Source organism: Propithecus coquereli, unplaced genomic scaffold (genome assembly GCF_000956105.1).
Source record: "Propithecus coquereli isolate 6110/MARCELLA unplaced genomic scaffold, Pcoq_1.0 Scaffold26, whole genome shotgun sequence".
Classification (NCBI taxonomy): domain Eukaryota; kingdom Metazoa; phylum Chordata; class Mammalia; order Primates; family Indriidae; genus Propithecus; species Propithecus coquereli.
In genome coordinates this window covers 6,153,556-6,176,362 of record NW_012148174.1, presented here as the reverse complement: position 1 = coordinate 6,176,362, position 22,807 = coordinate 6,153,556, and the positions used below count along the sequence as shown (strand labels likewise).

At 36.4% G+C, this 22,807-nt stretch overlaps 1 protein-coding gene across 2 annotated transcripts in view; it reads left to right on the top strand.

Moving 5' to 3' along the window:
• FAM13A (family with sequence similarity 13, member A) overlaps positions 1 to 22,807 on the top strand; it is a 207,150-nt gene that overhangs the window by 105,401 nt on the left and 78,942 nt on the right. The window contains exon 1 of one of the 2 annotated variants that reach the window (XM_012647213.1): positions 9,899 to 10,124. The exons of the other annotated variant lie outside the window; for it this stretch is intronic. Coding sequence (XP_012502667.1) covers positions 10,096 to 10,124 — 29 coding nt within the window. The 5' untranslated portion in view covers positions 9,899 to 10,095. Of the gene's footprint in view, positions 1 to 9,898; positions 10,125 to 22,807 lie in introns of those variants that run through there. 2 annotated transcript variants of the gene reach the window in all.

Genomic DNA, 22,807 nt, shown 5'->3' with positions numbered 1-22,807 from the left:
TTTCCATTGAGTTTTACTTCCATATGTGCACATAAATGTTGATCCATTAGTTCTAATTTAGTATTGAGTACATGTGGTGTTTGTTTTTTCCATTCTTGCAGTACTTCACTTAGAAGAGTGGTCTCCAGTTCCATCCAGGTTGTTCCAAAAGATGTTCACTATTTTTTATAGCTGAGTAGTACTCCACGGTATATTAATACATATACCGCATTTTATTAATCCACTCATGTATTCATCAGCACTTAGGTTGTTTCCACATCTTTGCAATTGTGAATTGTGCAACTGGTAGGTCTACTTTTAGTTCTTTGAGGTATCTCCATGCTACTGTCCATAGAGGTTTTACTAGTTTGCAGTCCCACCAACAGTGTATAAGTGTTCCTTTCTCTCTACATCCATGCCAGCATCTATTTTTATCATAAAAGGGTGCTGAATATAGGTTGAACTACAAGTTCTGCAATTAAATTTGTCACTATTTATCAAGGAGCTTAAAATGTGTATTTTCTTTTAGACTCTTTAATTCTTGCAGGAAATTATTCTAAAGAAATCATTCTCAATGTGCGGAAAGATAGAGCTCCGAAGTTTTTGTTGACAGCATTTTTATTTTAGTAACCTTTCTCCATCTTCAGTGTTTAATGATATGGAGTAATTAAATAAACAATGACAAATTTATGTTTTGCTGAACAACAGCAGTTTTCAAACCTTTTGTTTGAGGACCCTTTGGTATATAGTCGTTCCTCGGTATCTATTGGGCTTTGGTTCCAGGACCTTTCTCAGATACCAAAATCCACAAATACTCAAGTCTCTGATATAAAATGGTGCAGTATTTGCATATAACCTATGCATATCCTCTCTTACACTTTAAATCATCTCTAGATTACTTAAAATACCTAACACAGTGTAAATGCTATGTAAATACTTGTATTGTTTAGGGAATAGTGTCAAGAAAACTCTGTACATGTTCAGTACAGAAGCAATTTTTTATTTTCAAATATTTTCAATCTGCAGTTAGTAGAATCCACAAATGCATAACCCATAGATGCGGAGGGCCCACTGTATTCTTAAACATTACTGAGAACACAAAGGGTTTTCATTTATGTGGATTATATCTATTGATATTTACTGTATTTGAAATTAAAACTGAAAAAATTTTAAAATATATAGAAAAATGTTTATCACTATTTGTAAATTATAATAATCATTTTACCATAAATATATTTTTATGAAATATAACTCTGTTCTCAAAAATGAAGAAAATATATTGAGAAGATTTCATTGTTTCACATTTTGCAAAACTCTTAACAGCTGGCTTAATAGAAGACAGCTGTATTCTCCTGTCTGCTTCTGCATTAAATCTGTCGTCATAGCAGCCATTATGTAGCCTTTGGAATGTTTCACTGTACATCCATAAGCAAATCAGAGTAAAAAAAAGCAGATACCATCCTAATATTACTGTGACAATAATTTTTACCTGTGGATCCACCCAAAAGAGTCTTAGGGACCTCCAAGTTTACTTGGTTCATAATTTGAGAACCGCTGCTATACAATGTAGCCACTAGAAATATTTTTGAAGATTAGAAATGTATTACTAATTATTAAATGAAAAATAATGTTATAAAACAGTACATACTGCATAAGCTCATCTTTTTTTATCGTGGTAACATATACATAACATAAAATTTACCATTTTAACGATTTTTAATTATATAGTTCAGTGGCATTAAGTATATTCACGTTGTCCTATCTTTTGTAATTATATAGGAATTTTTTTTAGTGGGAGAATATAGTTGTATTAAACACTGGTTATGTAAATGATGGGATTGTGTTTGCCTTTTATCTTGTTGTCTGCATTTTGGGGTTTTTTGTTGTTTTTTTTTTGTTTGTTTGTTTTTTGAGACAGGATCTTACTCTATTGCCCAGGCTAGAGTGCACTGGCATCATCATAGCTCACAGCAACCTCAAACTCCTGGGCTCAAGCAATCCTCCTGCCTCAGCCTTCCAAGTAACTGGAACTACAAGCATGTACCACCACACCTGGCTAAATTTTCTATTTTGGGAAGTAGATGGGATCTCACTATGTTGCTCAGGCTGGTCTCGAACTCCTGGCCTCAAGTGATCCTCCCACCTCAGCCTCCCAGAGTGCTAGGATTACAGACATGAGCTACCATGCCCAGCCTTCTTGTCTGTATTTTTAAGTTTTTTCTACAGTGAATACATACTGTATAATTTACAATATGAAAAATATTTGTGTCTTAAATGAAGGATAACAGATGCTTCAAGGAAGAAGTGGTAATTGTCAGATTTTGAAGAAATCATGTAGAATGACAAATGAACTGCTTTTGGACTTGCAATTGTGACCTCACTCATTCAGGAGGATAAAATCATCTGTATGGAGGAATCAGAATGGGCAGCATATGAGAAGCAGAGAAAGGCTGAGTTTTGCTTGGATGGATGGGTGTGAGTTAGGGAGGATATTCCAGGTTAGGAGAAATGCCTGTCCAGAAACAAGTGGTAGGAAAGCATAGCAGGACAGGGGACCAAAGTTGTTTAGCCTGAGTCCCCCACACCCCTATATGAAGGAGAAGGTGATAATATGTGTGTGTGTGTGTGTGTGTGTGTGTGTGTGTGTGTGTGTGTGTGTGTGTGTGTAGAGAAGTAGAGTTGTAGAGTTGGGGCCCTGCTGAGTGCATATAGAATTTGGATTTTACTTTATAGGCTATGAAGGACAACCAAAACTTTTTGACATGATTAAAGCAGTATTTGGGAAGATCAATTCTGTACAATCTGCCTTAGGGTGGCAAAAACCAAAATCAATAAAACCTATTAATATTAGGAAAAAGAAACTATGATGCAGAGGTTAAGTAAATCAGATTTAAATGGGGAGGGTATAGGAAGGTAAGGGGGAATGGTGGTAATAGACTGATGGACAGGGAAGGGAGAGAGAGACAAGATTATCTCATTTAAGCTTTTTTTTTTTTTTTTTTTTTTTAACAAAGTATTCATTCAGCTATCACTTGGTTTGGCCAGATTCTATATTATTTGTCTGTTTCATATAGAGTGATTTGAAGTCTAGAATGATATTATTTTCAGAAGTACTTAGTTTTTGAAAAATGTTTCACCAAGCTGTTTCCAGCCTTTTAAAATTGGATTGATTTACATTTAAAAGTTGTCTTCCTGAAATAGTATTTTGGAGAGTTGTTCTGGAATTCTAATTCATTTTCAATGCATTTTTTTATTTCATATTTTTATTGTATATATTTAAGGTGTAAAATATGTTTTGATATACATATGTACACATATTTATTAAAATATATTTTATTTATTTAAGTAATGAATTTCAGTGCCTATCTGGGGGGTCATTAGTTATATTAGCTTTAGTTATTTATAAGTCTTGTTTATTTCCTAATTTACTTGAAATTTTTTTCCAACTTATATGTTTTCTCACTAAAATTCAATGAGAAAAATTTTTTGGTTTCATTATGAATTCTAATAATGCTCTATATATGAATAGCACTAAGAAGAAAGGGTACGAACATATACACAGTTATTTAATGCACTGAGTCCAATTTTCTGAAAAGTTGAATTTAAAAGGGTTTTTAAAAAATGAGATCATTTAAAATACACGAGGAGTTTTGACACTTTAAGGACTAATACTGTGATTTTTTTTTAAATGTGACGTGGTAACACAAATATAACAATTGCTACTTCCCCTTATTTTCCTTTTAAATATATTTTCACTTACTCATTTATCGGATTGGTCAAAGAAAACCATTGCACTTTGTGTTAAAGTGAATTAATTTTACCAGCGAGTGTATTGACATTGATAGATTTTATGCTTGTGCTCAGTATTTCATGTCTCAGAAATATGAAAAGTTTACTTTATGTTTTATGGATACAGAATCAGCCAATCAGTTACCCTATCACTCTAAACAATTTTGGCGTTTCTCCAGGGAAGGTCTGCTGAAGCCTGCTTCTCCTCTGTCAGGAAGTATCATTTAACAGGGTGAGAGGTCACTGGGACAATTTAAGGCAGTTGATCTCAGGTGTGGTAGCAGCTGTTGTGTGGAACATGACTTATTTTATGAGAACAGAAACACTATTATCTGGACTCCTGAGGGAGATTTGGAGAAAGTCATGCCCAGCGCGTCCCATTCCAGGAAAATGTGCTCGAAGCACTTATTTATTGGCAATGATTGCTAACTGAGATTCCATCTGGCAAAACTGTGGATTTTTCCCTGTCCCAGAAAGTTGAAGAACAATTATGTAAGTCATCTCAAAGAATTTATTTTTAACTACTTTTTATGGAAAAATTGTAGTCCCTCACTTCTTATAAGAAATTCCATTTAAAAAAAAAAACTTCTGCAGAAATTTCTATATAACTGTGCTACTTCATATACCATGATATAACAGCTTGTCTTTTGATTTGACATCAATACTTAATCTTTCTGGTGAATGTTTTAAATCTTATTTTCTATATTAGAAATGTTGGAACCAGTTAGTCAGGTGAAGAAGGGAACTCTGAATTGTGCACCTGCAGTTGTCCAGGCCTTTAAACCTCGCCGCTCTGTTATCAGCTTTCTCCTCCCCCTTCACTGGCAGCTCTACAGGATTTTTAGAATCTAAATAAATTAATGCTGTGAGCATTTGAGAGTCCAGCAAGTCTAGTCAGATAGATTTTAATATAATAAGCCCGTACCCAGTTTTAAAAGCAAGATCCATCATTATTATTAAAGAGGTGTGTCTTTGGAAAAACAATTGTATAATTTCTATCTCCGTGGGATTTTTTTTCCAGCAATCTTATATAGACTAGATAAATCTAATAAATAGATGAGGAAGGTGTCCAAGAAGCACCTTCTTATCAAACTTGTAAGAAATTATTTTAATATATCATTGTATCTTCGGAAACAAATCAATCTGATTTTAAAACAATATTTGAAAACAAATTAACGTGGCCAAGAAATGTTCTTGGTTCTTTGGTTGTTTTTAATTGATGTTGAAATTAACATCAAATGCAGCTGCGTCACTTTTGGAGCCCTTGTTGCTGTTGATAGCACAAGGGCAAACACAGATATTACCAAACACTTGGAATCTGCTGAAGAAATTATGTAAGAAAATTAGAAATCTGCAAGCCAGCTAAAATGTGGAAAAGGAAAGAGACAACCTAGGAGAGACTGGGTAATGTAGAATGCCTAAAAGATTTCAAAAGTTTTAGATAGAATTTTTTTTTTTTTTTTTTTTACATATCTGTGATTGCACATCATTGTATAACCAGGTAAGTTTATTTATTAAGTCAGTTATTGGTTAGCATTATTCTTCATTTCAACCTACATGAGGTGTCTAGTTTATCTTAAGTGTGTAGCCTTACAATGGAAAATGTTAAAAAGTGTATAGAATACTGCCTAATAAATGTAAATCGAATCAAAGGAGCTATGCTTCAGAATCTCTAGAAGAGAATAATTGACAATTCATTAATTTGTAAATTAATTTATTAATTTAAGTGTTCTGTGTAAGAGCTGCAGGAAAGATACAGTTCTTGGAGTTACATTGCAAAAGGAAGACAACATGTACAGTAGATTCAAATAATAATAAAACTGTATGGGGGGAAAAAAGTTAGGTATCATAACGGATGCAAAGGGCTATGTGAGTTGAAAGAGGCAAGAGATTTCTTCCAGCTGGCCTTGGCCTGAAGTATAGGTAGAATTTTGCCTGGAGGAAGTGGAATGGGAGAATATTTCAGACAGAGGGAACAGCACGAGCAAATGTTTAGGATGGAAAAATTCAGAGCAGATTTGAAAGTAGTGACCCAGGGCACATCAGGTGTTCCCTTAAGAGGTATTAGCAGCTGAACTGGAGAGGTAAATTGGGGTTAATTGGTGGAGAGTTCTAATCATCACAGTAAAAGGGTTGAGGTTTATCTAAGAGGTAGTTGGGAGCTATGAAGTCTTTGAGCAGAGGAGTGAGTGACCAGATCACAAGCACTGTAGGAAATTCACCGTAACAGTGAAAAGTTTACTTTGGAGACAGGGTAAAGGGAGGCAGAAAGAACATTTTGAAGGTTGTCCTAAGAGTACAGATGACCTAGGCATACTGATTAAAGAGTTGTGACAAGACAACCACAGATTTAGTTAAGGGGATGACAGGAGAGGGAGGAGTAAAGATGACTCATGGTTTGAATCTGATTCATAAAGAGAATAACATCATTATCAAGAAGAGCCAGGAGGAAGAGAAATTCGGAGATCAGATAATTATTGAGCACTTATTATTTGCCAGGCACTATCCTATGTGTTTTACATGCGTGACCTCATTTATTCCTCAGAGCAAACCCAGAGCTTTTAGACAACCTGCCCAAGTTTACACTGCCTGTCAGTGGTGGAGTCAGGATCCAGTCCCAGGGCTGTAATTCCACAGTCGAATTTATCGAATGCCTGTAGGGGTAAAAGAGGAGAAAAGACAAATGAAATAGAAGGAGAATGTTGATGAGGAAGGTCTGGAGAATTCCCACCCAAGATCACAGAGAACTAACAACTTTGAGAAAACTGAAAGTGGGTGTTTCAGAAAAGAATAAGAAAGGATCTAAGATAAGACATTTAGGTTTAGTAGTCAAGAGTATCGGTGGCCTTAAAAAACAGTTTCAGAAAATGGTAAAGTTCACATTCCACTGGCATGGTTTGGAGGAGTGATTTTGAGGAAGTGGAAGCAGCAGCGGTCGACTTTGGGGAAGTCCGTCAGTGGGAGGGAGGGAGGTGGCACTGCAGTGCCAGAGCAGGACTGCTGGGGACAACTTGTGAAGGCTGAGAGACACTCAGCTGCCTATCAGAAGGGAGAAGAAGCAGGTAGCAAGGGATAGATTTAAGATGTAGGAGAGACCGGGCTTCTTCCAGAAAAAGGAGAAAATGATGACATCTGATACACAGATAAGAGGCGTGAGTCCTATGATTGAAGACACTTTCTCCTCAACTAGGAGGAAATCAAAAAGAATGAGGCAAGATACGTGTTAGGGTAGGGATGGCAGTGGTAAACAGCAAGAAGACCAAAGGCGCTCACTCACGTTTGGTGATCTTGACTCTCTGTCTATTAGGAGGTGAAATAATTAGTGACTGAGAGAGGTTTGGGTTTGTGGCACTGGAGATTTGCAGCAATTGCTGTGAGAATGCAGTGAACAGCTAGTTAATGAAAGAGGTTGCAACACTGTATTGTGGTTCACGCCAAGGTTAAATATCATGAATTTTTAGTATAATTAGTTGCCAAGCTATGGGACTTTCTTTTGCAATGTGTAAAAGTCTGGCAATAGACTGTCCAGATGGCAGGGCTTTTTTAAAGGATGAAGGTGCAGAGGATGCTAGTGAACCCATTTTAGAAATAACTAAATGCTCAGGAGAGCCGGGAATGTGCCTTTTTTAAACATGCATGCCATGTTGGTTTGAGTGCAGGTTATCCTTTGCAGGCATTGCAAAACAGACCTGAACGGAGAGCTATGTGAAAAGACAGAAGAATGGGGAGGGAGAGGTATGGGCAGTTAGGAGAGGGGCACGGTAAGGGACTCAGTGAGGAGGAAATACAACTGGGGAAACGCAATCAGAATATCCGTGTTTGAGAAATTAAAACTGGCAGAGGTCACGAATGGCGTCCACTCCCTGACTGAAGAACTGACAAGCGGATGATAGAAATAGAAATAATAAAGGTATTTAAGTGACCGAGGACCTGGCAGTGGCTGAGGTTAGAGAGAAGGGGCTGCGATTAGGTACGATTCATAAGTGATCATCAAGTAATACCCAGAAAATAGATCAAAAACAAAAGGAGAAATTGTTATGAAAGAGTTGAAGAGGCATATACTTAGTTATAAGTTAGTGAACTTTTTAAAAAGCATTGACATTCTCACTGTTTAATATGGCATGCTAGAGGAATGTTGACAGGAAGGCTTAATTTATCAGGAAATACATGTGAAATCACACATCGAATGTAAATTTTAGTTCACTTTAACATATTTCAAACGTATCTAGTATAAGTGGAGTATAAGTATGTAGTTACATTTTTTTAATGCTGAGTCTTTTATTGTTGAACTTTTATGTGTTTTTTAGCCAGATAGTATTGATGTGTTCATAAAATTCAGAAAAGACAAAATATTACTTTTGTCATCTGAATCTTAACTATTCTTAAAAATATTTGTATCTTATGAGATATTTTAAAAATTCACAAAGAATAGAGTCAGCACCATGGTGTGTAGCAAAGAGTTCTTGAGCAGGCAAGAGATGTCCTGAATCTAATTTCTGTTCTTCCACTACTTTCCATGTAAATTTGAGCAAATTATTAATACTTAATTTTCTAGTACCAAGCTTACTCATCAGCAAAATAGATATCATGATATATAATCATGGTTTTCTACCTCAAGCAGTTATTGGAAGTGTTAAGCAAGAGTTAAAGGCATTTTGAAAAATAAAACTTATGTAAATATATAGAACTAAGTTACTGTTAATGGAGAATCAAGTTGGAATTCACATATCTAGAATCAAAAAAGAATATATCAATAATTTCAGTTTAAATAAGTTTTGGAATTAAATCAACTCCTACTGTTTTAAAAGGCTGATTTTAGTTATTGGTAATCTATCATAATGTCTGAACATAGTTTCAGGATGACTACTCTATTTTCAGAAACATGATACATGATTTAGCCGGACAATGAAAATGTTTTTATTAGTAAGTATAGCAAAGGAAATTCGACCCCTTATAATAGGACCTTGTGTTCTAAATTCAGAATTATTAGTAGTCTATAAAAAATTGGGGAAAACTACAAGGTAGGAGGATACCCTTTTGAACCTACAATCCCCTACTGTTTCTGAATGCCATGGACTCTTGTCTGTCCTATCTTTTACTAGAAGTGGTGGTCTGGGTTATGTTGTAACTCTTTACGACTCTCATGATGTGAAAGAAATCTTATATAAATGTATTTCTGTCATTCTTACAATATATGAAATCCATGGATTGGCAATTGTGTTCCTAAAAATAATACCCTAGTATTCCATACTGAAGAAGAAATTGTAAGGAGAGGTGATACTTAGCAGGTTTTTTAGAAGATCTTATGGAAAAACTGATTTTGTGTTACCTGTAAGTTAAAATAAAATGAAATTTAACCCCCCCCCCAATGCTGTTGATGTTCATGGAGGAAAATGGGTAAATAAACACATTCAATTTTATAAGAATAAAATGCAGAAATCATAAGTTGAAATAACTTCCATGAGAGTAGACTCTTTGATCCCTGGAGGACTTGGGCAGAGTCTTAGGCACGTATCCTCCCCAGAAGTGGGAGCTACGTGCCTTAGGTGATGTCACCAGGGACTAGTAACCACCACAGTGTAAACAAACATCGGCAGGAAATAAATGTGGGTAGGGCAAGGGTCTAGAAGCATGCCTTCCTTCTAGAAAAGTCTCATGCCTTTCAAGCCTAGTGTATAATTTTTTTTTTTTTAAAGGAAGAAAGGGGACACAGCATAGCTCTTGCCTTCTGCCACAGAAACCTTTAGTTTTGTAGGCAATGTCTTGACAAATGGATTTCCTTGCTGGCAGTCTCTCTAACGTTGAGAAGTACGGGACTCTTCACTCTTGTCGCAATTATTGGTTGCTTGCCCCAGACTGACAAGCTTGTCTGTGGAACTGCTCAGAGGAAGTTTCAAGTTACCGGAACTAGGCAAGCCCACTGAGGAGCAGGAGCAGGAGCAGGAGCGGGAGGAGGAGGAATAAGAGGAGGAGGAGGAGGGAGGAGGAGGAGCAGCAGCAGCAGAAGCAGCAGTGCCTTTAGCACTGCAGCAGCTGCTCCTCTGATTGGCTGGGTGGTTCAGCTGCTTCCCTGGAACAAAAGGTCAAAGTGGACTGCAGTGTAAATGTAGAGAAGCAGCCAATAAAATAGCATTGCCTGAAGAAGTTTGGAGGCTGCAAGCAGCAGTACACTGGCCAACTGCAGAGCAAGTTGTTTCTCCTGCCGTGAGGTGCAGCCTCATGCCCCAAGGCAGCTTAGCCACTGTAAGAAGACGTTCACTGTACAGACGACCAAACTTGTCGTGGAAGACACAGTTGTGAGATTCTCTTGCAAATTTGCATACAAGGATGGCTTGTGAAATCATGCCTCTCCAAAGGTAGTATTCATTCCTATCTGTTTTGTTTTATTCTGTTCTGTATTTTAAGTAGTATAAAGCCGTATAACTTTGCCAATACTTGGCATATTTTAGTAACATACTGCAAAATGTGTAGAGTCTGTTGTACATATATTTCTTCCCTAAGACCAGAAAAATTTAAACATTGTACTGCTCCTTTGCTGATGTTTTTGCTCAATTTCTCTTCTTTTGCATTCGGTTATTATTTTCAGTTGTATCCTCCTTTGAATGGAAATAAATATAAGAAAATACCTTTGAAATCCAAAGACTGAAGAATATATTGAGCAGGTTTATAATAAAAGTGAATCAGCTTTTTAGCAATGTTTCCACTAAGGCTATTTTAAAGGTGGTAATAGGCTGAAGACCTTTTTAAAATGCATCTTAGGATCCTTCCCTTCTGGAGTTCAGATCTAGGCAAGGATTTTCTATCAGTAAATACATTATAATAAATGGGAATAAATGTTAAGGGTAATATTTCCCCTTGAATAATTCTAGATGGATTTATTACACAAATGGCATTTTTAAATACTTCTATGCAAGAGTGATTGAGCATAAGGCTTTGTTTTTTGTTTGTTAAATGACTGCAGTATGGATTGCTGTGGGGGTGGGGGTCATGAGGGAGTTATACCAAAGCAGAGAAAGGTACATTTAAACAAAGGGGCTTATTAAAATGAACACTGTTGGTGAACTAATAAGTCAATAATGTAGGCACGGAGAAAGTCTCAGAGTTGCCCAGTGTCACATTTTATGATTTTTAAGATTACTCTTGCTAATCATATTTCAACTTTAACTGCTTTACATGCAGTGGCATTTTATTCCATATAAATACTTCATTTAAGAAAACTTTGGAGGGTTTTATTAGTGAAAATGATAAAAAATCAAATCGTAAACATGGTTTATTTATGGGTTGAAAAATCTTGGCAAAAACTAATTTCATTTTTAAAAGCTATGCCACAAATATTTCACAGAATGTTCATGTTTTAACAATGAAAATAAGGTTAAAAAACTGTTTATTTGCAGAATTTTTTCTGCAGATACTTTGAGATAAACCACTTTAGTTGTTTTTCTTTTGCTGTACTGACAAGTACATCGTAATGGGAACTTAATGGAGGTGTCCAAAGAATTCCTTTTCTAAAAGTTAATAATCCAAAGGAACAGAACATGGTTTATGGATAGATCTAAAAATTTTCTATATTAACTCAGTGAAAAGATCCAATGCTTGAAGCTTCCAAGACACCAAAGCTAATGTACACTTTTTGGAGTCTTGATTTGGTTTCCAACTTAAAAGTTAGGGACTTTTTTCTTATAATGAGGTCAGTTCTTAGGGGTCTCAAACAAATTGTATTCTAGATAGGAATATTGGCTATTACTAAACTGTAGTAGCTACTTGATGATACAATAACTGTTAAGAAGGAAATAGGTCTTTATACTGCGAAAGTATTGTTTAGGCAGTTAAATTGATAAAAGCTAAAGTAAAATCAGCATTATTTCTAGAAATTATTTTGTATTGTTAGTCACTATTAATGAGCCTATTAGGAATAAATCTTGGGATAATTTGAGTCTGCATTCAGGAATTCCAAGTTGTTACTTTTGTTTCTTTGCATTACCACCCTTAAAAGTACTATTATGTACCTTCGCTGCCACGGTGTTTCCCTAGCTCTTAGAGTTTTCATTTCTCTGCAGTCTTCACTTGCAGCCTATGCCTACCTTTGATTATAAACCTTCTGAAGGCAAGGAGTAGGTTTGTGTGGTTCTCTTCCTTACAAGTGCCTTGTGAATTTAAACATTTATGCGGGAAACCTTCCTGCTCTTACATATAATTGTTTCTTCAAATCCCAGTTGAGTATCTTTGGTTATTGATTTCTGTGACTTTCATGGTAATGATGACTATCAGCAGTTGCCTCCGTTGTTCTCCTGCCTGAAGCTGGAAGATTGGAGAGCCCTGCAGTATTCGTGGGATGAGTGCTTTATTCCATTCTGTTTAAGAGCACCAAGGGGCTAGAAACTGGATGTAGTAGAATAGTAGAAGAATAGCTTTAAATACCAGTTAAAGAAATTCATGCCCACTATTTGTATTGAGCAGAGAAGTCAATACTTCTCATACTTTGAGTGCATGAGAATTACCTGGGGAGCTTATTTTTAAAATCAATTCCTTCCTGCTGCCCTCCTTGCCTAGATCTACTGAATCTGAATCTGGAGGTGTCAGGGAGAGTATCTGCATTTTAAAAATTTCCCTAAAAGAAAATCTGATACAGATGGTCCACACTTAGAGAAACACTGATCTAAATTCTAGTTAATGATTATAGTTTGTATAAAACCAGTGACAGCTGGCATATATAGGAATCTAACACTATACTACTCAACATCCCCAAATAGAATGTTTAATATTGTGCATGACCTTATGTGAGGTGTTTTTTTTCCCCCATAATTGATGCTTTCATTTTTTGGATTCTCAGTTTTACCTATTAAAACAAAACATACTTACAACATTTTCTAATATTTTCTCTTTGAACACTATACTGCCAGTGATCTTAAGGTAATTAAAACACAGCTCTGCTTCAGAGAGGTCAGTGAGGATACAGACACATTACCAGACAATTACAGTATCATGTGGTGAATTCAGTAATACACAGTATGATTAGCATAATAATAGAGATGTGCGTAGATGGATAATATTACCCTATGTTTTATTTAACCTCACGTAAGGTATGATCTTATTAGAGAGCGTGTTTGTACCCTAATGTCTGCTTAACTTATAATTTTCATAAATGACTTTTTAGCCTTTCTTAGCATATTGCGAAAGTGTGTAGAAGATATTTTGTTACTGCTAATCCATAACTGAGATGAGAATAACAGATGAGGCTGAAAACTAAAAATGAAATAAAATACTTTGGTCTCCTTTAATGTATTTTGCTGTCTGTTTATTACTGAATGTAATTTGCAGAGTTTCCAGGATGGGGTTGACCGTTTAGAAACTGATGATCTTTAGAAAAAACATTGCAGAGGCTGAATGTTTAAAATGTGACCCTCTATAAAGTACTTAGTTCTTAATGGTTCATGTCAAATGGCATAAAGGTAGGATCTTATTAACTGTCTGTTGAGATGGTTAAATTGTCCCAGTTATTTTTAAAAATACTAAAATATTTACATAGTACTTCTTATAGTGAATGATAAAACTCAACACACTGTATAGCCTTAAATGGATATTCTTGCCATCTGAAAAAGTTCCCAAAAAGAAATAAAATAATATCAGAAATAAGGAGAGAAACTATTTTAAATTAAGAATTGAAATAAGAGTTTCCTTTTCTCAGTTGACTAAATTTACCTTATGTTACTAATAAGATAATATGTTTTATCGGATTTCAGGCTTAGTTTATACCTCAGGCTCTTTGCATGATTCATGTTTGATTGGGGTTTTTTCCTCTTCAATATGTGGGTCTATAGATAAAGACCTCTATTTTATGTGTAGAAAGACTTAAGCAGGCTAAGATACAAAGTCTTAACTTAGTCTTACATCTTTGACAAAACTCTCAACTTTCCCAGCAGTATTATAATTTGCTAAGTTAACTTTCTAATAGCCACTAACTTAATTTGTATCCAAAAAGGATAATGATGGAGGATGAAGTTATGAGCATGAATGATTAACGTAGATTCCTTTGGTTTTAGTGCATTGGCATCTGCTTTTATGTGTTAGCATCCTATTCTTTCCTGGGTTTATTTACCACAGTCAGAAGCTATGATTAATAAAGTCTATGTAATTCTCTTTTCATCTAGCAAATTATGATTTCCAATGTACGTTACCAGATATTTGTTTTATGATGGTGAAGCTTATCATAATTCCAAATTGCAGTGGCTTTTCAAAAAAGACTTAAAGCAACAGGACTAATAAACATGTATTGATCCAACTTTACCGATTCAACTAAGGTGACCATGCTTCAGTGATTCATCTCAAAATTTCACTGAAACTTTTTATCAGCAGACTTCAACTGGTCTTTCTAAGTACTGGTCTTTAGAATATCCTTTTGTGAACATGTAAACATTGATAACATGGGGATGATATGGTAGTTCACCAGGAAACAACCCAGATAATGATGGTCCAGTTTGTCAGTCTTCAGTGTGGTCTTAGAGAGCCCTCTACTGCTTGTGGAGATGACACCTTTCCATGAATTTATCTGTAAGTCCATATTCCTTACTTGTTGGCACTCTGAGAGCACTCCTGGCACTGCCCCTCTCCTTCCACAAACACAATCTAAGAAGGAGTTAAAAGCTGTCTGACTTCAAACCTGGGTTAACACATATGAGGTTGTGTGTCTGAATTTATTCATCGCCAAGACAGCCTAAATTTGGTAGTAACAAGAAATCACCGAGAACAAATAAGATCAGGACACTGACAGCTAACTAGCCAGATGAATTTGGACAGGCCATTTTCATCAAATGAGATGATACCACCCAAGATATTTATTTTATGGGGGAAATTTTGGACTTAAAGAATATGATAGGTTTTTTTTTTTCATAAATGATGAAACAACTCAGATGTAAAGGGTATATTGTTTTTTCTTTTGGTTTGTTATCCTTGCAATACCTTTTCAATTCCATGAATGCAAGAGTGCTTAACACAGTATAGGTGGTGCTGTATCATTGCGTTCTGTTTCATTGCGTGATTATTGGGAAATGACCTCTAGAATGGTTTGTGGGAAGTGCTATTGAAAATGGGATGGAATTGAATGTCTTCAAACTCTGAAAACTTTTCACCCTTTTTCCTATGAAACTTACATTTGTATGTGATGATCAGAGTAAATTGCCAAAGAAATAGTTTGTACTGTATAAAACCATTTTAATTTACTATTTATTCTTCTTTGAAGAAGGACTAGAAATAACTTTTCTAATGGCTTTATTGAGATATAATTCACACCGTAAAAATCACCAATTTAAAGTGTACAATTCAATAGTTTTTAGTATATATATAGAGTTGTGCAACCATCAATCTTAAAAGATTTTCATCACTCAAGAAAAGAAATCCTGTACTCTTCTAGCTTTCAACTTTCAATTCCCCATTCCAGCACTAGGCAACCACTAATATGCTTTCTGTTTCTGTAGATTTGCGTATTCTGGACTTTTCACATAAGTGGAATAATATATCGTATGTAATCTTTTGTGACTAGTTTCTTCCCCTTAGTATAATGTTTTTAAGTTTCATCCATGTTGTTGCATGTATCAGCATTTCATTACTTTTTATGGCCAAATAATATTCTGATTTATGAATATAGACAGTCCTCAGGTTACAGATGACTCAACTTACAGCATTCTGTACTTACGAACAGGGCTCCCAAGGCTCCCCGCAAGGATGATTTATAATTAAATAATTAAATTAATAATTTGGGAACTAGTTTCTTCCGTGCATGTAAACAAACTTGCATGATGTTAGTGGTTTGTTGGTGCAGCATCTTAATGCCAGCAGCTGTAATGGTTTCATTGTTTATATGGTCATCGCTTATGCACAGCCTCACTTTTTGTTTTAACTTTGTTATTCGATTTTGTGAGTCTGTGTTTACCCTTATGATTATGCCTCCAAAGTGAAAGTCCACTGCAAGTCAGGTGAGCCTGCAGTGAAGAGAAAGGTGATTACAATGGAAACCAAAGTAGAAATAATTAAGCATTCGTTGAAAGACCAGATGCCGTCATTCACTGGGAAAGTATTAGGCTGTAGTTGCTCAACTGTTGGAACAATTATAAAGGATACAGTGAGAATGATGGAACATGTGAACGGTAGTGCTCCAATGAGAGCATCCATTATTCCTAAGCAGTGTAGAGGATTATTTATTGAAATGGAAAGGTTATTATCGATTTGGTTAGAAAATCAAAATAAGCATAACATTCCTTTTAGCCTAGCATTGATGCAACATTAGGCATTAACCTTTAATATTCTTTTTTGAAATTTCTATCTCCTATCTAAACTTTTTGTATGAGTTTATTTATATGGTATGTTAGAATTAAAAGAAAGCACAATAGTTTCTGTAACATTATTATAGTACAGAGGTATTATTATTACAGTATTATACTATATTATTATTACTACATGTGAGGCATTATAGTATTATTGTTATCACCGTATATATACTGTTCGTCTGGGATCTAAGTTAGAAACAAATCTGACCTAAAGATATTCTCAGAAACGTATCTCATCCGTAACCGGGTCCGCCTGTATAGCAAATTTTGTTTATCCATTTATCAACTGATGGACATTTGGGTTATTTCCATCTTTTGTCTATTTTGAATAAATGCTACCATCAACATATGCAGAAATAACTTTTGAGAATTATGAAAATGTAGACTCCATTTTAGAGCCAAATGGATCCTTAGAGATAATCTAAGTCATTGCTTCCATTTTCCAGATGATTAAACTCAAACCCAGGGAAACAAAATGACTTGCCCAGTCATATATATAGAAACAAGTGGAAAACACTCTACACAGATGTCTACATAATAGCCATTTGTATATAAAGTTGATCATGACACATATTTGAGATTAACAGTGGAGTTTTCCCCCATTAGAAACTTAGTAAAGGAAAGAGTCTGTTGTAATCCAAAAGAGAAAACCCAGATAACTGGCAGGGGAAATTGAACTCCTGACCTCGTTCCCATTAGTACTGGGCTCTGATATATAGACAGTGCATTAGAAAGTAAAAGTGACTCTGGACAGGACAGTGTAAGATGTTAGTCAAATACTAAGTGCCCAATAAATACTTGTTGAATTGGAGATTATAGAGCAATTTAATAGAAACATATCAGAACACTATTCTCCACATAATTTCTATAGCTTTCCATTATAATTATTAGGAATTTTTTTTAAGAGATAGGGTCTTGCTCTGTCACCCAGACTGGACCGCAATGGCACGATCATAGCTCAAAGCAGACTCCAACTCCTGGGCTCAAGGGAAGCAATCCTCCTGCCTCAACCTCCTGAGTAGCCAAAACTGCAGATGTGTGCCACCATATGTGGCTGTTTTTTCTTTTTTGTAGAGAAAGGGTCTTGCTATGTTGCCCAGGCTGGTTTCAAACTCCTGGACTTAAGCAATCCTTCCACCTCAGCCTCAGGAATATTCTTATACTAAAAAAAATTGCAAGTAATCTACTCACCCTTTATTATAAAAGCATGTACTATAGTGCAGAGGGAAAACAATTTGGAAGACTATTTATGTTTACATTGTATAGTATTTAATATTTAGCCTGAGAAAGAAGAAATATTAATAGTTTTTATTTCCCCAAGTACTATACCCATTAAGCCAGTTTAAGAAATATGAAGTTTTTATTTTATATGTACATTAGATGTGAAATTTTCCTCTTCTGTTGCTTATTTCTGTAGTGATGGAGGATAAAGTCTGTATTATAACCATCTGGAATTAATTCTACTCTGTTGTGTTTTAGTAAGATGAAGATTTATTCAAAAAAGTTAATTCACCTTTGATTTTTTTTTTAAAAGGGACTTAGATTTTCTTATTTCTAATGCATAATAGTAACTACATTGTATTTGGAGAATTGTTTTATCATAGATACTGAGAAATAGTTTATAGATAATATAAACATACTTCTCTCAATGGAAAATGTTAAGAGCAACATTATATTCACTCTTCATTAATTTTTTTAATAGATGTAGCCCAAAACTGGATTTCTAATGAATGCTTCAAAGTATCTAGATTATAATAAACATTTCCAGGTATCACAGTATCTCATCTGATACACTGAAGGAAATCATGACAAGTTCATTTTTGCACATAAAAATGGCAGATGAACTTTGTTTTGACCAAGTATATGTGAGTATACATTAAAAATTCTAAACGAACCTCTTTTGATCCCTGCCTTTCTCTTGTAAAGAGATTTGCCTCTATCTATATTTCCAAATTTAAAATGTCTTCCAAATTTAAAACTACCATTTTGAGATGAGCTCTGAAATCAATTTGATTTCTGATATCAAATATAGATGTATAGTATTGTTGCCAAACTGTCAAATACTGGATTCCAGAAACTAAAGTATACTACATTATAACCTCTGCACACATTATCCCACAACCAGATATGGACATGGATTTTAGTTCTTGCATGAGAAAGACATGTTAATGGGAAATAGTGGGACCCAGGGGTGGTAAAAACAAGATAGATGGAAGCCCCAGAAATTGATTTTTAAAATTAAGGGACCTAAGTAAAGGGAGGAAAGGAGTTAATGAATACATTTTATAAAACCTGTAAGGACTGGGATCAGGAAAATATGGTATTTTCTCGTCAAATATAGGAATAAAACTGGAAAACTAGAACTTACTAGAAATAAAAGTGAAGAATTAAACAGATTTGCTCAGATCATATTAAATGAATGGAACTAAAAGGCAAGAAAAAATTAAGAAGGGTTTAGGAAAATGCATAAGATAATATATCAGTATTTTGCAGTCACCAATTTTGATGATGGAAAAAAATATAACTTCCCTGTCTAGGTTGAAATAACCCTTGAGCCAGGCATGGTGGCTCATGCCTGTAATCCTAGCACTCCAGGAGTCCGAAGTGAGAGGATTTCTTGAGGCCAGGAGTTCGAGACCATCCTGAGCAAGAGCGAGACCCCATCTCTACAAAAAATGGAAAAATTAGCCAGGTGTAGTGGCGTGCGCCTATAGTCCCAGCTACTCGGGAGGCTGAGGCAGGAGAATGGCTTGGCTTGAGCCCAGGAGTTTGAGATTGCTGTGAGCTACAATGACGCCACTATACTCTGGCCCAGGCGACAGCAAGGTCAGACTCTGTCTCGAATAAAATAGAATAACCCTTGCAATTAAAATAAGAAACCAAATGTCAGCCAGAATAGACCATCGACACACTGTGTTATATTTTCATAAGTGACTCTCCTTCATTTTCAACTTCTTGACTTAAAAACTCAAGAGCCCGCCTCTTTCTCCAGTGTCATCTAGTGCTGCAGTCTGGTGAGTCACTCCTGGTCCCAGCACTGAACTCCCTCAATTGCCACACCCACCAAGCATTGATTGCCCATGCCTTTGAAGCACACCCTCTTCTCTTTTTCTGAGAAGTTCTCCTCCTGTCCATTATCTTTCTCCCAATAAGGCCTACGTGACCCTCAAAATTCACTCCCATTGTGGCTTATCTAACTGAACCTCACCTAACCAGCCAGACTGCATACTGCTTCAGAGTGTAAGGGCTGGAGCTCTGACTTCAAACAGGCTTGGATGAGAATCTCAGCCCTGCCTGCCTCTATGGCCTTCAACCAGTTAATTAACTTTTCTAAAACTTGTTTTTCTTATCTGAAAAATCTGGTTAGTAATACCTTCCTCCAAGGATGTCTTTGAGGATTGAATGAGATAATGTATATAAACTTTTACCACAAAGCCTGTCTTATTAAGGTGAGCTTTCAGTCAATGGTAGTAGGGGCCTATCCCTTTTTCATGATAATTATCAAATTTCAAGTTTCCATTTCTCTGCTAGCCTATAACTTCTATGAGGGTTGGGACCATATTTTATTGGCCTTTGTATCTCCAGTACTTGTCATGGATTCTAATAAGTAGTATACACTCAAAAGAACACTCACCCATGGTTGTGGAAGCTTCCAAAGCCCAAGCATAAGTTGACATCAAAGCTTCATCCACTCTCTAGTTGCTGCTCCTCATCCTAAAAACCAGTGTAAAACCATGACAATGTCAGAAACAAATCCTTGGCCCATTTTCCTTTGGCAGAGGGGAAGTTTGTTAGGGGGAGGATGACAGGATAATTTGTATTGCCTTCTTCACATTTTTGTCTCCCTCAAGAATTCCACATTCAAAATTAACAGTTTGGGAAATTATATCTCTGTTAGATCAAAACTGTATTAACAACCCATTAAGAAATGTGTAATAAAGATAATTATTGAAAGAAGTTAGCAAACGTAATTTGCTATTTCCTTCTTCCCTTCTGCAAGTATCCCTATATTCTTCTGATTTTTTGTTTCAGTACTACGTAATTGAAAGAATTGCAACTTACTTGTTAATATTCTAAAAATATTTTCTCATCAACTAATTTCAACTTTCCAAAAGACAGAGTTACTGTATTTTATGTTCTAAATTATTGTCTCCCTAAGGCAATCTTTTTACATCTATAATAGTGATAAACATTGCTTTTCTGAACAAGATCTCAAAGACTAATGAAAGCTTTCAGATGCCTTGAAAATAGTTTTGGGACTAAACCAAAAATTTCTTTAAGCCCCAAACAACCTTCGGGTTTGCAGTAAGGTGAAATAATTGTCTTTCCTGCTCTCGAGCCAGAACAAACAGATGCAGTGTGTGGCAAGGCCATATTCAAACATTTCCTTGCCTGAACATATCCTTTTCTGGGTTCTCGGTGCGCCACGGATAGCACAGTGTTTGCATTACAGCCATAATGGCAGAACTCCCACCTATAACCGTGCAGTTGGAGAAAAGAAATTATTTTCTTTAAGGATGGAAGAAAATCCATGGCACAATTGCAATTCCCCTAAGTTTTGAATAGAAGGGAACAAGATAATTCAGAATAATTAACATACAGAAATCTGAGAATGCTTCTAGTTGGCAAAATCAATTTTACAAATTATGAGTTATGTTTTTAAAATATTTGACCAAAGAATAGTGTAAGCATTCAGCAAAATCTTGATGATACTGATTTTATGCAGGAGCCATTTACTAAGCACAGGCAGCGTTCTAGGTACCTAGCTAGGTGCTGGTGTTACAAAGATAAAGACAAATCTGGACAGGAGGCAAGCGTCCGAGCTCGTGAATTTCATTGTCATTTACTGAGCACTTGGTTATAGCTATAAACAGTGTGTCTCAGAGCCTGGAAAAAGAAGCAGCTCCCTCTCCAGGGTGCTGGAGATGACTTCCCAGATTAGATGACACTTGAGCAGAGAGATGAAGTATTTACCAGGCAGAGAGAGGTGGAGGAAGCATTTAAGATAGAGGGAACAACATGTGCAAGTTGAGAGAGTTAAAAAAAGTGCAATGAGAGGTCTAAAGAGGTATGTTGGGTTGAGATTGAGAAGGACTTCATGTGCCAGGTTCAGACATTGGGATTTTACCGCAAATGCAGTGGGGAAGCAGGAGAGGCTAGGAACGAGCTGGTATGGACACCAGGGAAACAGAGTATTGCCCCTGTAAAAGACTAATGCAGGGGAATGGAAAGGAAAGATGAGATTCAAGAGATGTGTCTCTTTTTTTTTTTTTTTAAATAGAATCCGTATAATTTGATGATCAACCAAAAATATGAGGGTGAAGCATTGTGTTAGTCTGTTTTGTGCTGCTATAACAGAATGCCGCAGACCAGAGAATTCATCATGAAGGAGAGATTGATTTCTTAACGGTTCTGGAGGCTAGGAAGTCCAAGGTGGAGGGCCCCACATCTGGCAAGGGCCTTCCTGCTTCATCAACTTGCTTCCCATAGAAGGCGGAAGTGCAAGAGAGGGAATGGAGGGGAGTGGAAAGGGGACTTAACTCATCCTTTTACCAGGAACCTGCTCCGACAATAACAGCATCGATCGCCTCTTAAAGGTCCCACCTCTCAACACTGTTGCACGGGGGATTAAGTTTACAGCACATGAACTTTGGGGGGACACATTCAAACTGTAGCAGGGATAAACTCCTTTAAGGGAAGCAGTAGGCATGTTAATGTGATGTAAATATTATAACAAGAATGAGGAGTCTGTCCTGTGCCTTCTAAACATGTCTCAGCCCAGGATGCCCTGAGAAGTGCAGTGTCAATCAGTCGATATAGTCAGGGTTCACTTTTCACCTTCTGACTGTAGGGAGAGATGCAAAAGAAATGGAAGTAAAAGCAACTCGTCTTCCCACCCTTGCTTAAGAAGGCTATTCCTTTTCCCCCACATGTACACACCCTTACCCCATCCCGTTTCTTAGACATTGCAAGCTGTTAATCAAGAGGGCATTCAGAGCTGGAACTGGCTGGGTGGGCAGGATTGAAATAGAACGAGATGATTCTTAGTTTCCTATAAATAATTCTTTGATTCTAGAAGACAGAATAGGAGATAAAGAATGCTACAGTCATAAAGTAAGGAGGAACCCACAGAGGCCACGTCCTGTGCCAAAGGGTCTCCTTCATTGTCTCCCTGAGTCTCATTCTTGATGCCATCCTGTGATACAACCAGGGAAAGAATATTTAAAAGAAACTTGGAAATACTCTGTCAGCCCCCATGGCCTTCCAGAACTACGTCGTCATGCCCACTGCTGGGCATATCTGGACTCGTTTTCTCTCTCTGCTTTTCTTTGCCATCCAGACTGAACAAAATCTGTACTTCTTTGGCTCGGAGCTGATTCTGGCAGTACGGCAGAGACAGAAAGAGTGTTTTCTCTCTGTCCCGCAAGAACATAGATCTTAATTCGACGACATTGATTTGGTGCATTATATGGCAAGCAAAGGAGATGTGTATTTACCATAGTGTCTTTTCTTTGTTTTTTTGAGACAGAGTCTCACTCTGTTGCCCGGGCTAGAGTACATCAGCCTACCTCACAGCAACCTCCAACTCCTGGGCTCAAGCGATCCTTCTGCCTCAGCATTCCAAGTAGCTGGGACTACAGGCATGTGCCACCATGCCCAGCTAATTTTTTCTATATATTTTTAGTTGTCCAGCTAATTTCTTTCTATTTTTAGTAGAG